General features: G+C 39.7%; 1 protein-coding gene across 2 annotated transcripts in view; it reads right to left on the reverse strand.

Moving 5' to 3' along the window:
- Window positions 1-18,933, reverse strand: part of PRKG1 (protein kinase cGMP-dependent 1) — a 1,258,435-nt gene that overhangs the window by 138,582 nt on the left and 1,100,920 nt on the right. For both annotated transcript variants that reach the window (XM_044915991.1, XM_044915990.1), the window contains exon 8: window positions 7,885-7,950. In XM_044915991.1, the coding sequence (XP_044771926.1) occupies window positions 7,885-7,950 (66 nt within the window). The remainder of the gene's footprint in view (window positions 1-7,884; window positions 7,951-18,933) is intronic.

The following is an 18,933-nucleotide window of genomic DNA, read 5'->3' on the forward strand; positions in this document are numbered from 1 at the left end:
CTTTGTCAAATGCATTTTCTGCATCTATTGAGAGGATCATATGATTCTTGTTCTCTCTTTTGTTAATGGATTGTATCACATTGATTGATTTGTGGATGTTGAACCAACCTTGCAGCCCAGGGATAAATCCCACTTGGTCATGGTGAATAATCCTTTTAATGTACTGTTGGATCCTATTGGCTAGTATTTTGGTGAGAATTTTTGCATCCATGTTCATCAGGGATATTGGTCTGTACTTCTCTTTTTTGATGGTGTCTTTGTCTGGTTTTGGGATCAAGGTAATGGTGGCTTCATAAAATGAATTTGGAAGTTTTCCTTCCATTTCTGTTTTTTGGAACAGTTTCAGAAGAATAGGTTTTAATTCTTTAAATGTTTGGTAGAATTCCCCTGGGAAGCCATCTGGCCCTGGGCTTTTGTTTGTTGGGAGATTTTTGATTACTGCTTCAATTTCCTTAGTGGTTATAGGTCTGTTCAGGTTTTCTATTTCTTCCTGGTTCAGTTTTGGTAGTTGATACATCTCTAGGAATGCATCCATTTCTTCCAGATTATCTAATTGGCTGGCATAGAGTTGCTCCTAATATGTTCTTATAATTGTTTGTATTTCTTTGGTGAATTGGTTGTGAGCTCTCCTTTTTCATTCATGATTTTGTTGATTTGGGTCATTTCTCTTCTCTTTTTGATAAGTCTGGCCAGGGGTTTATCAATCTTGTTAATTCTTTCAAAGAACCAGCTCCTAGTTTCGTTGATCTGTTCTACTGTTCTTTTAGTTTCTATTTCATTGATTTCTGCTCTGATCTTTATTATTTCTCTTCTCCTGCTGGGTTTAGACTTTATTTGCTGTTCTTTCTGCAACTCCTTTAGTGGTAGGGTTAGGTTGTGGACTTGAGACCTTTCTTGTTTCTTGAGAAAGGCTTGTATTGCTATATACTTTCCTCTTAGGACTGCCTTTGCTGCATCCCAAAGATTTTGAACAGTTGTGTTTTCATTTTCATTGGTTTCCGTGAATTTTTTTTAATTCTTCTTTAATTTCCTGGTTGACCCATTCATTCTTTAGTAGGATGCTCTTTAGCCTCCATGTATTTGAGTTCTTTCCAACTTTCCTCTTGTGATTGAGTTCTAGTCTCAAAGCATTGTGGTCTGAAAATAGGCAGGGAATGATCCCAATCTTTTGGTACTGGTTGAGACCTGATTTATGTCTTAGGATGTGATTGATTCTGGAGAATGTTCCATGGGCACTAGAGAAGAATGTGTATTCCGTTGCTTTGGGATGGAATGTTCTGAATATGTCTGTGAAGTCCATTTGGTCCAGTGTGTCATTTAAATTCTTTATTTCCTTGTTGATCTTTTGCTTAGATGATCTGTCCATTTCAGTGAGGGGGGTGTTAAAGTCCCCCACTATTATTGTACTGTTGTCAATGTGTTTCTTTGATATTGTTATTAATTGGCTTATATAATTGGCCGCTCCCATGTTAGGGGCATAGATATTTACAATTGTTAGATCTTCTTGTTGGATAGTCCCTTTAAGTAGGATATAGTGCCCTTCCTCATCTCTTATTACAGTCTTTGGTTTAAAATCTAATTTGTCTGATATAAGGATTGCCACCCCAGCTTTCTTTTGGTGTCCATTAGCATGGTAAATGGTTTTCCACCCCCTCACTTTCAATCTGGGGGTGTCTTTGGGTCTAAAATGAGTCTCTTGAAGACAGCATATAGATGGGTCTTGTTTTTTAATCCAATCTGATAGCCTGTGTCTTTTGATTGGGGCATTGAGCCCATTTACATTCAGGGTAACTATTGAAAGATAGGAATTTAGGGCCATTGTATTGCCTGTAAGGTGACTGTTACCATATATTGTCTGTGTTCCTTTCTGGTCTATGCTGCTTTTAGGCTCTCTCTTTGCTTAGAGGACCCCTTTCAATATTTCTTGTAGGGCTGGTTTCATGTTTGCAAATTCCTTTAGTTTTTGTTTGTCCTGGAAGCTTTTTATTTCTCCTTCTATTTTCAATGACAGCCTAGTGGATATAGTATTCTTGGCTGCATATTTTTCTCATTTAGTTCTCTGAATATATCCTGCCAGTTTCTGGCCTGCCAGGTCTCTGTGGATAGGTCTGTTGCCAATCTAATGTTTCTACCCTCGTAGGTTACATATCTCTTCTCCCGAGCTGCTTTCAGGATTTTCTCTTTGTCTCTGAGACTCGTAAGTTTTACTATTAGATGTCGGGGTATTGACTATTTTTATTGATTTTGAGAGGGGTTCTCTGTGCTTCCTGGATTTTGATGCCTGTTTCCTTCCCCAAATTAGGGAAGTTCTCTGCTATAATTTGCTCCAATATACCTTCTGCCCCTCTCTCTCTTTTTTCTTCTTCTGGGATCCCAATTATTCTAATGTTGTTTCATCTTATGGTATCGCTTATCTCTCGAATTCTGCCCTTGTGATCCAGTAGTTGTTTATCTCTCTTTTCTCAGCTTCTTTATTTTCCATCATTTGGCCTTCTATATCACTGATTCACTCTTCTGCCTCATTTATCCTAGCACTTAGCGCCCTCATATTTGATTGCACCTCATTAATAGCCTTTTTGATTTCGACTTGGTTAGATTTTAGTTCTTTTATTTCGCCGGAAAGCGTTTCTCTAATAACTTCCATGTTTTTTTGAAGCCCAGCTAGTATCTTTAAAGTGATGATTCTGAACTCTAGATCCCACATCGTACTAATGTCCATATTGAGTAGGTCCCTGGCAGTCGGTACTACCTCTTGTTCTTTTTGTTGAGGTGATTTTTTCCATTTATCGTTTTGTCCAGAAGAGAATAGATTAATGAGAGAACAAAATGCTAACAGCTAACAACGTCCCCAGAAAATATAATCTAAATAAATCAGAAAAGACCTTCCAGAAAGTCGTCGCTTTTCTGTTCAGACAGTTGTTGCTATTCTTTTCTTTGATCTCCTGTTGAGTTTGTAGGTGTTCAGAATGCTTTGATCCCTATGCAGCTGAATTCCTGAGACCAGAAGAAATCCAGGTCTCCTACTCCTCCACCATCTTGCTCCGCCCAACCTGTAAATTATTTTAGTGACTCCTGGAGTCCCATGGAAGGACTTAGGCATCACCTGGAATAATTTAGAGGGACAGAGGGAAGACCTTTGGGTACTCTAGGGATTTTATCCCCATGGAGGCAGAAAAGTTCGTGCTTTTTTTCTATTTTATTTGAACAATGGATTTGGTAAAAGAAAAGTTTAAAACCAATGGTGATGAGATATTATTTTAGCTCGAGATTACCAGGGGTGATAGTTAAAACAATTAACAGTATGACACAGGAATTGGCCAATCAGAATTGATACTCATACTGGGGTGTACCAGAAGTCATCTTTTAGTTATTGCATCCAGGAGAGATTGGGAGAGTCATGGGTGGGGACATCAGATGACCAGGGCAGTATGGGAGTACAAGGGACCCACAGGGAACTCAGACCACTGCTATTTACCAACCAGTAAGAAAATATTTTAATTTTCATAACCAGTATGGCTACATCTTGGAAGTTACACAGTAAATCAGGGATAGTTAGGACTCTAACTTAGATCTTCATTTCCTGGGGAAAAACATAAAACTCTTATAATACTTACTAGCAGTTATGTTACTGTCTTTAACAATGATCTCAACATGTCAGAAAATAAATGATCTTCCTTGAATCTCTAGATTTATCAACAATTCATGTCAATGAAAAAGTAGGTATTGCATAATCTATTATAGAATGCAGTGATGTACTTACTTTTACATTTATATATTTTCATGGATTCCAAAACAAGAGGTGCTAAAGACACCTAGTTATTTTTTTAAATATTTGAAAATTTTATTAATGGAAATAGACCATCCTGTTAGACAGATATCTTTTTTTAGTCAATTTTCACAGAATCTAGAATCACTGCAGATAGTTACTAAGATCATGATGAGGCTGCAAGAATCTAATCATCAGAGAATACTTTTTGGGAAAACCATGTATCTGTTTATTGTTTTCTAGTTTGTCAATGTACATTTTCTAAAAGAAATTCTGACATGCATGATTAGTTACAATAGTTCTTTTGCTCTCCCTCTGGAATGATAAAGCATAATTACTGGCTTATGTAACATGGTACCTCACTTGTAAATTTAAGAAAGAAGCTCCCTGTGTTGACAGTTCTAATGTCTGCCATCTGTTTGCAGGGGATGAAGCCCTGGTGCTCCCCTAATTGGCCATAAATTAGGTTCCAGCAGCAGGCTCTTGACAGGAGCCTTAAGTTACAGTGGTTGTTGTTGTTGGTGGTGCTTTTTTGTTTTGTTTTTTAAGCTGTGAGTTCAACATTTGGTGGGAAGACCTGCTTCTCCTCTAAGATACAGAAATGCACGTTCTGACTTCTACAGAAATGCACATTCTGACTTCTAAAGTCAGGCCATCTTCTCTATACTTCTCCCCTTTCCAGGGGTATGCTCTGTATATATTCTGAAGGACAAACTTCTGCCAGATAGAAAAACTGCTAAATAAGAGGGGGTCCTGTGCCTTCTGCAAGAAGAGGAGAGCACATTCGTTGAATGCTTACTACACATCCTGTGATGTGCACGGACCTTCACATATGATAAACTGTTTGATCTTCAAAACAATCTTAACTTTAGGTAATCCCATTTTGCAGATAGGGAAACTGAGACTTAGAATTTATGTAACTGCCCATAATCTCAAAACATCATGTAGTCAGGATTCAACTATTGGGTTTTATTTGACAAAGCCCATGCATCACCCAGAGCACACTATATATTAGGTTTGAAAAAAAAGAGAAAATTGGATGAGGGCAAAAGTGTGTATACGATGCTACGTGGCATTCTCTCACTCCTCAGGACCTCACTTAACTCATTTGAAGAAGCAGGACCAGACTGCCCACAAAATCCCATCTAGTTTGTTTCTCTGATTAATCTGGGCTTACTGTTTACCAGGAAATCTTATCAAGTTATTCAACTTCCATGGGCTTCCACTTCCTCTTCTATTGAACATCCTGTCTACTTTCCAGCTGGGATCCCATGCACGTGGAAATTCATAAATTATTAAAGGACTGTAGGGATACAGACCGATATGATTACCTGTTCACCCCAGTCACCTGGCACATCCAGGTTATTTATCCAGAAAATCTAGTCAGATTTTTTCGCTTTAGACTTTATTATTATTATTTTTTATAAAGATTTTACTTCGAAGTCATCTCTACACCCAATGTGGGGCTCAAACTCATGGCCCCAAGATCAAGAGTCACATGCTCTACTGACTGAGCCAGCCAGGCACCCCTCTTGCTTTATACTTTAGAGGGAAGGTCAAGACCATTTGAGTTTCTGTAACTTTCCTGATCTACATCTCTACAAATTTTCTACCTCTCCTTTTAGAAATAGAAAAAAAAAAGAAACCTATGTTCTCCAAGTATTCTTTTCTTGTTTGCCCACCATCTCTTCCTCTGTGGCCTCATTTCCAACAAATATTCCCTCTAGTATTTCATTTGCTCCACCTTCCTGGATGTGTGTGCGTACTCATCACACGGACACTCTCCAGGAGCCCACCAATGCCTCATGCCACCCCTCCCTTCGTCCCTCCTTCCCTCTTTAGCTTCTACCAAGTTCCTGAAGGAAATAGCCCTTAGTCTGGGTGATCTCACTTCCCCAGTGCCCACTCACTCTCTGCAGGCTGGACACCATTCTCACCACTTGACTGAAACTTTTTCCCTCTATCTGTATACCTTTCAGCTTCCACCTGCGCAGAACGCAGCTGACTGTCTTTCCTCTCGTGAATCTTCTCTTGGCTTGTGAGGTTTCCAGCATGGCTCTGATAGCCAACACTTTGGTATTATTTACTGTTTTTTTTTCCTCCTCCTGCCTCATTCTTAAATGTAAGAATTTTCCCAACTTCTAAACTTGGTCCTTTTATCTTCTTCTCTCTTCTTTCATGCAATTCCACCCAATCCCGTGGCTTCAGCTGTTAACTCTACATGAGCAATTTTTAAGTGAATTTTAACGGAATACCACTGTGCCTCCCAAATGGATTCCTCTATACACCCTCCAGATCTTCTCGATCCTGAGTACACCCCTAATTCCTTCTATGCCTTTTACATTCAGTCAAGGAGTAAGCCCTTTGGTTTCACCTCTTCATTCTAATGCAGTCCCCCTGTAACTGGTCTCATGATCACTGCTTGGATGTACAGATGCTAAGCAGATATTCTGCCTCCTATTCATCTTACTCAGCATTCTCAGATTAGTCTAGCAATACAGTGATAGAGGGACACTATTTTGTCGCATAAAACTCTCAGTTACCCTCATCCCAACATTGAGTGAACCAGCCCCAACATGACTGTGAACTCACCTGCCCCAGCACCTCTGCCAACCACCCTGACCCAGCCTCCCCTCTCCCCCGCTGCTCCCGGCCAGCTGAAATGGTTGTTCCCTTACGAGAACTGTTGTGCTGTTCAAACTATTTCTATTGCCTGTACTTCCGGATCCGCCCAATCATGCCCTGTCCCTCGCAAAGACTTCCCCGATTCTCCTTAGTAGTCGTCACTCCCTTCGCGGGACTCCCCTAAGTGTGTCCTCTGGACCCTTCCCACTTTCTGCCTTGTGCATAGGTCACAGATTCTCTCATAGAAGCAAACCCCCAAAACCAGCATCTGTGCTGCTCCTCAGATTCTTCTCATGGCACCGAACCCAAAGACTTGCATGTGGTAGATCCTCAGTAAGATGTTAGGCAAATGAAGGAAACAACTGGGTAACGGTTGTTTGTAGGAACCAGATAAAGAATATCTGTGTTAGGGACATTCATAGACACCCTGTTCTGCAGTTATGCCACTGATCTGGTTCTAGGGGCCTTCAGAATTGAGATCGGTATATCAGGTTGGATCCTTCTCTACATAGAGCTTACTGAGCCCCACGTGCCCTCCATCATTCTCGACTGCTCACATCCGGCCCCCAGGGGCAGGCTATCCTGACACCCACAGCCTATCTAGATCTATTGGCTTCACAAAAGGGGTGCTTTGCAGTTCTTTCTCTTGAGTCAGCCACTTGGCTTTTCTGATACACTTCTCCACATACAGCAACGAGGAAGAGTCTGGAGGACTGCTTCCAGATCTCGCACACACATTTTACCCAGGCCCTTGGAGCGCCAGTAATCGGGTATTTGTAGTTTAACCGATAAAGCACGCAGGCAATGAGACTAACAAAGCCAGATGGAGGGAAGGAACAGGGATGGGCATCATCAAACACACTTGTCATGGCCCTAAATATATGCCTACATCTGAAATGTTGTTTTCTCCAAAAGCATCTTCCTTAAGTGCTTCCCTTATAGGAGTCTGGGAATGGGAGAATAGAGAGAACTAGAACATGCTGAAGGAATAATCCATTTCTTAATAATAATAATACTACTAGTAATATTATTATATATTCTATAGCAGTAATAATAATTATTACTCTAAAAATTTACTCAAATAGCTAGCATTGTTAAGATCCTCCCCAGTAAAAAAGAAAACAAAAACCAAAAACCAAAACCAAAAACAACAACAACAACAAAACACAAAAAACCACTGGGACCCATGATTTCCTTGTGTCTCATGAATCCTGACATTTCTGTGACATGGCATGATGGCCCGTGCTCGTAAACAAGCTAACTGTGGTGGGGCTCACACTGGTTAAGCACCCTGTGGAAACTCTCAAGGCCAGAATGGCAGAGCCAGCCACTTCCAAGAATGATAGGGAATGAGAATCAAATATACAGCTCATTTTAAAATGAAAGAATATCAAACAAGTGTTAGTAACTCCATAAAACAACGTCTAATTCCAAGAATTTATGTACGGCACAGATCGGAGTGTGCAGTACACAGAATAACGCAGTGTACTCACTCTCTGTCAATGACAAGGCAGGTCACAGCCTCTGCGGCAATCACGTTTGCTGTCCTCACATCCTCCCTATATAAAAAAAGAGAGAGATGTTGAAGTAAAATAACCTTTACTATCAAAGAGAAGTGATCATTGCAATTAATTTCAGGAAACACAGTGAATTATGTATACCCCTCGGTTTATCCATCCCCAGGGTTACGCTTTGTTCATGTCTCAAATTTCTTTGTCCTGAGGAACCACCTTACTCTTGCCATGAATCCCTCAAATCCTACAGTTATAATCCAGGAGTTAGAATTTTCGATCTTAAAGTTTCATTTATATAAGTGAAACAAAATTTTATATCCTTGTTCCCTGTGCTCTTTGGGGAATTAAGGAGTTAACTGGATAATGATGAGGATGGTAATGATGTAATGAGAGTTTTTAAAGGACCCGAGGACTGAGTAATCCATTTGTGTGTGAATTTATTATTATAACCTTGAGAACAATGGATCTGTTTTAATTATCCCCTTAGAGACCCTGTTTTAATGTGGCTAACCTTTTGGCCACTTCTAACACACAGTTATTCATCTACACCAGAGTTCTCGGTTCTTCAAGAGTATCTGACAAATCTTAATTGTTCTGATTGAAATATGTATATACTGTTTGGAAATATCCAATTTGTCACTGTAGGCATATCTATGAACTTCTTAAACCTTTAAAAATGTGTTCTTATATTTCTCCTCTTACCCAGAGGTCAAAGACAGACTTTGTAAATTAACATTCACATTTCATTCTGAGCTACTAAAAATGTCATAGTATCACTACATAGAAACAGTAAGTTATATATGAAAATGTACTCCTTTTCCTAGAAAAGTAAAATTTCAAAGTTAATGATCAATATAAGTTTGAAATACATTACAGAGAAATATACAGAAATAATATACTGTTAATAATACATTATAAAAATCATAATCCAATTATCATAGGTCTCTAATAGTAGGCTGTTAAAGTCTTGAAAATAAAGATGTACCCACTGAATTTTTATTTTTCAAAATATACTACTTTCTCACATATATTCTGAACCCAGTACTTTTTCTACTGATCTGTCTTTCACTGTGGCTACACCATGATATTGCAATTACAGTTGTGGGGCGCCTGGCTGGCTCAGTTGGTAGAGCGTGCGACTCTTGATCTTGAGGTCATGAGTTCAAGCCCCACACTGGGTATAGAGATGACTTACATACAAACTTTAAAAAATTAAAGAAATAAAATTACAGTTGTTTTATAGTAACCATTAGTATTGAGTATTTGGTAAACAAGTGCCCCCTCACTAAAATTATTTTTCAGAAATAGCTTGATGACATTGTTAAACATTCATATTTCACAGAGACTTTAAAATCATGTTTCCACTTCCAAGGGAACCCACACTGGGATTCTGGTAGAGGTGTATTACATTTATACATTGATTTCAGAAGAAGGACTTTTTCATTATATTGATTTTCCATACAATCACATCACATGGCCCTCCACTTGTTCACAGCTAGTTTTAGGTCTGTAAGTAAAATTTCTTAATCTTTTTCACTAGGCCCTTTTTTTTTTTTTTAAGAATTATATCGTCACTCTCTCTTATGAAAGCAGTCTTTCCACTTCTGTTCCTCACTGGTTATGCTATTAAAGGAGAGAAGCTATGAATGAGTGTGTATCTTTAATCCATGTGTCATACTAAGCTCACTTCTGAGTCTACAACTTTCCTTCCAGTCTCCTCGGCCCCCCGCAGGATTCTGTCATTCCCTCCCTCACACCCCCACCTTCCAGCCAAACTGGCCACCTCTGTTCCCTGCTGAATACATCGACCACCCCCCAAACCCCTGCCTATAGGCCCCTTCCTCAATTCATTAGAACTAACTAGACCAGGTTCTCCGCCCATCTGTTCTCACGGCCTGATGTACCTCTCGATCCAAGTACCCTATGGTGGGTTGTCATCTATATGTTTATTTGTGGGGTCCTTGGTTGGCGATTCTCTCCCCCTCCCACTAAACCACAGGGGGGCAGGTTCCATGGCTACTTTTACTCCCCGTCTTACCCCGAATTCAGGGGCATGCAGGAGGCGCCTACTAAGAGTGTGGTACAAGAATGGCAAAAGCACCACAGCCTTGAGCCTGTGCATAGGACGAGCAGAGAGCAGGTTTTGGACTGACACTGTCTTGGTTTTATGAGGCAAGCTACAAGCTATGTGAAGTCTTGAAAGTGGGAATGGTAAGAGCGCACACTCCCTGGAGGGTATTAAATGCGACAGAGTTAAAGTTTATCATAACGCCCAGCTCATGGAGAGAAGCGCATTCTTCTGTGGATTCTGGCCCTTTCATCTTTTGTGTGGCCACGCCGTCCAGTGGTTTACGAAACGCTCCCACCCAACAGAATGCAGATACTCTTTCTGCTCCAAGGGAGCAGACAATATATTTTCAACTCCATGATCATACTTTCTGAGCAGGAATTTTTAGTGAAGGGGACACAACAATGGGCAGAAAACATGAGTAACACCCAGTAGGTCTTTCATAAATTGTATGACTCCTTTCCTTTCCTTTTTCTTTTCTTTTCTTTCCTCTCCTTTTCTTTTTTTTTTTTTTAAGATTTTATTTATTTATTCATGAGAGACAGAGAGAGAGAGAGAGAAGCAGAGGGAGAAGCAGGCTCCCAAGGAGCAGGGAGCCCGACGCGGGACTCGATCCCAGGACCCTGGGATCGTGACCTGAGCCGAAGGCAGACGCTTAACCATCTGAGCCACCCAGGCGCCCTCTCCTTTTCTTTTCATTCCTTCTCTCTTTCTTTCTTTGGTTTTATTTATTTATTTGATAGAAAGTGCAGGAGCAGGGGGGAGCTGCAGAGGGAGAAGTAGACTTTCCGCTGAGCAGGGAGCCTGATGCAGGGCTCGATCCCAGGACCCTAAGATCATGACCTGAGCCGAAGGCAAGATGCCCAACCAACTGAGCCACCCAGGTGCCCCAAGAATGACTCATTTCTTAGGAGGTTGCTCATGGTAGTACGTTACTACACCTTGCTGCTAGTCTAAAAAACCAAAAGAACACTTATCACAGCTTTACAGAAAACATATTAAATCTGAATTTTCCTAAAATATATTACCATCTTGACAATTTAGTGACGTCTTTAAAAATATAATATATACAAAATAATGCTTTGTTCTGAATATATTCTCTGTGCATATTCATTTTTTAATTATTTCATCACAAATTTGCAATATTTTAAACTTTTATTATATCATCTGGCCTAAACTGGATCTACTTTTTCAAGTGAATGCAATTTTCTTGCAACAAAAAGAAAACTCATAAATATTTTAAAATAGAGATGGGGAAAAATAAAATATCAGAAGAGTCACATAGTCAAGAGAAATTAGAACTATTTTATTTTAAAAAGGAAAATCTGTAAGTTATGGTCTACAATCAGGCATAGTACCCAGTAAAGTAACGTATGTCAAAACAGAGAAGAAGCATAACATGGGGAAAAGCAATATATTAATCATTAGATTATAATATTTGCCATTTACTCAGTACCTAGTATATATCAGGAACTGTATTAGGTGATTCAAACAAATCTCACTTAACGCAGATAGCAGAGGGTGGGTATTTTATCTCAAGTTTACACACGAGGACAAAGTTTAAGTAGCGCACCCAGAGTCAAATATAGCTCGTGAGTTGCTGCTTTGGAATTTGAACACAGATCTGGCTGGCTCCAGAGCTCATGTCTTTCCACAAAAGCCCACTTCTTATACACTCTACCAGACTGCAATCCGACAATAATTCTAAATGCATTCTAATGAAAATGACTTCAGTGCAGTAAGTAGTCATAATGTCTGTCCCATAAAAAATATACTTAGTTGTTAAGAAAAACAGCATTCATATGTTTCTGGCTGCTCAAGGGCAAAGCTAATTCAATAAATCATTTTGATTCTAATAGGGTTCAAATTCCTATCCGTGGCTATGTCCTAGCCCTGCGATATTGCTTTATAATAATGTTACAATAGGAAATAATTAAATGCCAAGTTCATTCCATGCCAAATTCATGTTGCCACTACGCTGTATCTCTGCTATTAAAGTGTTTCATGCCATTATGCCTGCCTATGCAGGTATCTAGAAATGCTGTCCCTGTGGACTCAGAGAACCTGCTCCCGTGAGAGACAGAGTGCTATCTGATCTAGTATTGACATGTGCTAACCCCTTATTTTAGGAGAGACGGCAGAAACTTCTAATGAGACAATATCACTCATAGAAGCTGACAGTACTGTGACTGCCTATTTCCTTTGCGGGTGTGAGGAAATATGAGATTGAGATAGAAAACATTACATACTCGTCTAATACAGAGGTCCTGACTGCTTATTTCCTTTGCGGGTGTGAGGAAATATGAGATTGATATAGAAAACATTACATACTCGTCTAATACAGAGGTCCTAAGAGCTCCATGTGGTTTTTAAACTTCTCTCTATCCATACACAGCTGCTAGGATCCTGGTTTCACACAGAACATTTGCCCAGTTAACAGGGGCTTCATGTAATGCTGGCTTAGAAGAGAGAAAGAGGAAGGAGGCAGATCCTGTTATTTATAAAAACAGCTTTCTTTGAGTTTTACTTTTTGACAGATCATGGTATACGATCATTTCTAGCAGAAGACTACAGGAGATTTTGGAAGTCCCATTGACGTTGACCACAAGATAATTTCATAACTAGAATTATAAGATAATGTACAATATACTTAATTAAAAACATCCACCAAACACATACTGCCTCTTAACACTCAACACATACAGTCATGCACCTGTATCTACACAAGAGTCTGGGTCTAACGCGCACATCGTCTCTAAAAACCAAACCTCCTACTCATCCACTGCTGTACCTGTGTGTTAGTTGACTGCAGCCTGACAATTAACAAACACGGGCTGCGGTGCAGGTAGCTACTGTAGCAACACCCACATGCTGTTGATTAATGAGTAATCACAGGCAAAGCTATGCAGTTTAGTGGTGCTCTCTTTGTAAGCCTTTCTGGAGGAGTTAGAAATTCCTTTCAATGAAATCACAGAGCATGAAAAGCACCCCAAGTATCTGCAAACACCGTTTTCTGTGCACTGACTCTGAGATGCCGTGAACTTCATCACTGGAATCTTCATCGTCACTGTATTCCACCGTGGCGTCACTATCAGAGTCTGAATAATCCATAGCAAGGGTTTACATGGGCTCTTCTCGTTCTGAAGCGATTTTGTTATGCCTCCTGGCTGTGAGGGAACTCTAGAGCACGTCGCTACCTCAGGGGAACGACACAGAGTGTAGGAGGCCAAAGGAGAACGTAGTTCATGCAAAGTAGCTGCCTGAGAAGCTTTCCCAGCTCGAGAGTAATGTGAGCGCTGCTCCCGAGCCCGAGCCCTCCCTCCGAGCCAGCCTTCATGCACACTGACACTTGGAGCTTACAGCCATGCACGGCCCCCGGCCCTGCCCTCTTAGTCAAGCACAGCAGTGTAAGTCCACAGTGAAGTTTGCTTCACGCCGGACCAAGTAAACCCTTTCCATCTCAGAAATCAAAGGCAAACATACTACAAGTGGGACGATAAACATCCAACAGCCACTTAAAATGAAACTACGCTCTGAATTAGTGACAGACCAGAATTGCACAATTTGTGGCGAATTCAACCATGGCTTCCAATTTGAAAGTTAGGTCCCAGAGCAGGTAAGTGTTCTTGGACAAAAAGCTTCATCAGGCTGGTCACCGACTCCACTGCCTACTTGGTCATGAAGTGATTCCAACATGACCCACACCTCCCGCACTCTGCAAAATGGACCGATGCACTGCACATAAATACATGTCTTCTAACCAGGGATGGCACAGAGTTAGCAACCAGTCAATTTTTGCTATCAGTATCATATCATCACGTTAGGGTCCTCTAGGACATCGCAGAAGCATGTGACTCTTTCCACTTTCTCTCTGGAAACTCCTTCCCTAAGTTTCCGTAATAGCAGTCTCCCAATTATTTCTGACACCACCTTCTCAATTTATTTTCCTGAATCCTTTACCTTAGTTCACTAAAATATAGGTGTTCCTCCAAAATTCTGTTTCTGGCCTTCTGTTTGTTGCTCTGACTTCTCTCACTGGGGAAATCTCATGTCATCTTCTGGTATCAACTACTAGCTTTATAAATGACTCTCAAGACTTCATTTTAGCCTTTACCTCTCTCCTCCTGGACGCCTGCCTCTGGAAGTTCCACTGAAATCTAATTCAAACCCAACTCATTTCCTCTTAACCGCAAAACCTCGATTTTCATTGGGCACCCTATGACATCACCCTTTGGGTCAATGACATCACCATTCTTCCACTTGCCTAGGCTCAAAAGATCTCTCTATGACTGCATAGGTTTGCTCAGACTGGCTCTATCTCTGCCTTCTCTATTGTCCCTCTCCTTCCTGTACATTCCTAGAGCTACTGCTCTATGTGGGCCAACACCATTCCAAACAGGAATGCTGATCTGGCCTCATAACTGGCCCCCCTGCTCCTTCGCAATCCCTCTTCCCATTCACGTCGCACTTGGTTGCACATTTTCAAATTTAAATCTAGCTGTGTCAACTCTTTGTATGAGAGCTTCCAAAGGAAACACCCAGGAAAGAAAAGTTTCTGTGCTGTTATCTAGGGTTGGAGGTCCTCTACTTTCTGACTTATCACCTTTTCAGGCCCTGCACTCGTGACAAATAACAGTTTCCTTGGAAGACCCCAGCTGTTATCTTCATGCCCACGCACAGAGAGATGGCGCTGCCAAGAACCCTCCATCCCAGTTCAAAAGTTCACCCATGCAAACTTCTACTATCTTTTAGTAGCATTTATAAAGGTAAAAAAAAATCCACCTAAGAAATAGGTCTACATATTGATTATGGAAAAAAATAGTTAAACAAAAAGAGAGGGAAATATAAAAAAATACTACGATGGCACCTACCAGGAGATAACTAAGGTTAACATCTTGGTGAATATCCTTCAAACACTTTATTATTCTTAAGTATTTGCATGTTTTGTGAATATAATCACAACAAGGCAATAATTATTTTAACAAATATTTACTGGGGGCTATTACATTCTGCATGCCTGAATCCTGAGGTCTAGTGGGGACAGAAGTTAAATCAGTATGCAAGCATATAGCTGAAAATGCCAATCTAACAGCATGCAATCAGAGCTGTAATAAGGGAGGTGCTCATTTGGCAATTCAGAGGACAGACAACATTTCTGAGGATGTTAAACAGTAAGACTGGAAGGATTTGTTAGCAACCTGAGTCAGGAGATGTATTTTCTAGGAAACATCTACAACACAGGCAGGAGCCCTGAGGTAGGAAATAGCATATTGTAAAAAAAAGAAGGAAATCGCTTATTGTAAAACAAAGAAGGCAGGGATTCTGAGATTGAGGAAAAGAAGGTAGGGGCCAGGAGAACAGACTGGAGGGCAAGGCCACATCGTTCAGTGCTGGGGGCTACTCTAAGGATTTATTTTTTAAGAAGAGGTTAAGGGGGCGCCTGGGTGGCTCAGTCTGTTGAGCTTCTGACTCTTGATTTAGGCTCAGGTCATGATCTCAAGGGTCCTGAGCATCAAGCTCCATACTCAGTGGGGAGTCTGCTTGAGATTCTCTCCCTCTCCCCCCTCCCCCCACTCACATTTATACACTCACTTGTTCTTTTAAATACATAAAATCTTTAAAGAGAGATTGACTAAGTGAACCTTTTTTTCCTTTACCATAATACATAAAACCTTAACAATTAGCTGGAAAGATCAAGCTCAATTAAAGGAAACATTCCATATGCTATGATGAAATAAAGTATCAAGGAAATCATTTTAGATGCGTAATCTTAGAACACTGGTGGTCTTCTCACTTTTTAAAGTAGATGTTGCTGTATACCCATTGATATATGTAAATATATATCTAAAGAGAAAATATGACCTCCACCCTTTAGATTCTTCCAATGAAGAATGCAGAAGTAATGACAAAACCAACGCATAAAAATCACTGTATTATCAAGAACATATACCAACTCACGGTCAACACCAGTGCACTAGCCTACCCACGTCAGTCTCTGCTTCTCATCAAGAGTACGGACTCACGACACGACCTCAAAGAGGATATTTCTCTAGGCAGAACAATTCCAAGCATGATCCATAAAATAACCCCAAAGTGTATTCTTCCTGGCAACACTGCTGGGAATTTCCACTCACTGTATTAATTCACTTCCGCAGAGGATGCAAATCCTCTTTGACCTATGCCCATGGGAGGTCACAATCAATAAGAGAGATGAATTTGGAAGAACTCCATTTTCACATTGTTTTTTTCTAGGACTTCTGTTGCATTGGTGGCATCATGAATCTTTCTTTTTTTTTTTTAAGATTTTATTTATTTATTTGAGAGAGAATGAGATAGAGAGAGAGAGCATGAGAGGGGGGAGGGTCAGAGGGAGAAGCAGACTCCCCGCTGAGCAGGGAGCCCGATGCAGGACTCGATCCCAGGACTCCAGGATCATGACCTGAGCCGAAGGCAGACGCTTAACCAACTGAGCCACCCAGGCGCCCATCATGAATCTTTCATGTGACCTAAGAACTTTGCATTCTATGGCATGCTTCAATGACAATGACCATAGATATTTATTAGGCTGAACCAAATGAAATAGGAACTTTTGCACAGCTATTGGCCATTTCATATGGTTCAAACTAATACATGGAATTGCTGAAAGGGGAGGGAAAGCAATTGCAGAGGAGTAAATACCACTATTTCTTTTCCCATTGTGCTCCCTTTGTGACATTAGCTGAAGTGAGGGTCAAAAGTAAGCCACATTGCTTCTATATTCTATATTTGAACACATACATTCCTGTGAATGTTGATGTGACTGGTGGCTTTTGCTCTTCTATCTAGACATTAAAGAATGTCCTCTGTACACTCCATTATAGCTAGGGTATGAAAGAACCACTGAGGAAATTCCTAGTTTTGTTGTTGCTGTTGCTAGAGTACAAATAGTATTTACTCTGTACTCTAGCTTTGAATAATACACTCTTTGGCAAAGTCTTATAAATTTAAAGAATGTCTTCCTGGAGTGTATTTTATGGAGAGAAGAAAGAGTTTGCTTTTCTTGTTTATTCTCTGTTATTATTTTATTAGTCATTTAGAAGAATAGATTTTAGATATTATGTTGTCATGGCTTTCTTAGGAGGCCATCTGGTCTGTTTCTGAATGATTTAGAGGTATTTTAATTTAAGAGGGAAAAAAGGAGAAGGAAAATTTTTCCTCTATTCAAAAAAAAAAAAAAGTCAACCCCGGAGTACAACACAATAAATGTTTGTTCCTTTACTCAAATCAGACACTCACTTTCCTCTTAACTCCATGCTTCCCCTTCTCTGAACCATATTTCATAAAATAATTTGATCAAAATAAACCCGGTGGTTGGTTTTACTTTTCAGACAGTGATACATGTAATTTTGTAATTTAATGGGCCAAAGAAAGTTTGCATTGTGGGAGAAGATATTAACAGACATATTATTCCATGTGTCTTAAGGGTCATACTTTATTTTTTTAAAGATTTTATTTGAGACAGAGAGAGAGAGAGAGAGTACACACACGAGCAGGGGCAGGGGCAGAGGGAGAGGGAGAAGCAGACTTCCTGCTGAGTAGGGAGCCCAACAACAAGGGACTCAATCCCAGGACCCTGAGATCATGACCTGAGCTGAAGGCAGACGCTTAACTGACTGAGCCACCCAGGCGCCCTGGGTCCTAAGTACTTTAAAGAATAAAATAATGCATTGGTCTTTTTTCTGCATGTCTTCTGCATTCCACAGAGCTGACAAGTAATTCTTCCGTTTTCCCTATCTTTAAAGTAGCAGAAACAGAAGTATACTAGAATGATGGCTAGAACTGATGTACTGGTAAATCCCAACTGATGCTTGTTTGAAACCAATGTTAAGGTGTGTGGGCACATATTTCAAAGGCCTTTTAGCTAAAGTGCCTTCAAGCTGGGAGTGTGTCCTCTCCTGTAAAGAATCTGAGGCACCGTGTCAAGAGAGTGTCTCTTATTTCTTGTTCTATTGCCAACTTAGTACATGACCTTGAGGAAGTGCCCCATTATCCACATTCGAAATTGTGACTGAGATCACTGTTCTGTTCTCCTCTGTAATTAGTTTTAGCAATGTGGACATTTTTCAAAAGTTCCAATTATAATGGTTTTCAATGCTCCTGAGACAATTCATCCTGAATCCAAGGATATTGCTTTAAACAGAAAAGGACATGATAAGCCTATAATTATGATCTACTATCTAAATATGTCAGTGGTATATCATGGCATAAATTTTCCTATTAGTCATGTTTATCTGTGACTAAAAATGTATTTTCACATGGAAATTAGACATGTTCACTTGAAATAATACATTCACAATCAGAAGTCAAGAAAATGTAATACATGTTCATAAAATCATATTTCGATACTTTAAAATTAAAATTGAGATTTTAATAGGGCTCTTTCAGGGAAGAGAAATATTTAGAAATTTCATTTATTATTATCATTACTTTGAGAATTTTAAGACAGAGACAACTATAAAAGATTTTTTTTTTTTTTTTTTTTTTGGTTCTTGCTCATCAAATATTTCCTATTTTGCATTATTTGAATAAAGAAATAGCTTTTTAAACAATATTAGTAAGTGATTTTAGAGTCCAGTTCATCTAACATGCTATAATTTCATCCAAATTGAAGATCAACTTTGAGTCACAGATAAAGAGAAGAAACAGCTTCATTGGTAAAGAAAGGAAACTCAAGGCTATGCTTATACAAACCAATCTGAATAAAAAGTGCTGAAGTGGAACCCCTGCATACAAACAAAATAGTCAGTGTTGATTAGGAAAAGCAAACAGGATACTGGATTCATTGAATGTATCAATTTTTACCAAGAATTTTAATATATTAGACTTGCCTTCCTTGCCCAGCAACTCTAAGTTATGTATATGATTTTAAATAGTTGTAAAATATTATACAGTTTAAATACCTAAATAATTGAAAGCTAATT

This window comes from Neomonachus schauinslandi, chromosome 6, assembly GCF_002201575.2.
Source record: "Neomonachus schauinslandi chromosome 6, ASM220157v2, whole genome shotgun sequence".
Taxonomy (NCBI): domain Eukaryota; kingdom Metazoa; phylum Chordata; class Mammalia; order Carnivora; family Phocidae; genus Neomonachus; species Neomonachus schauinslandi.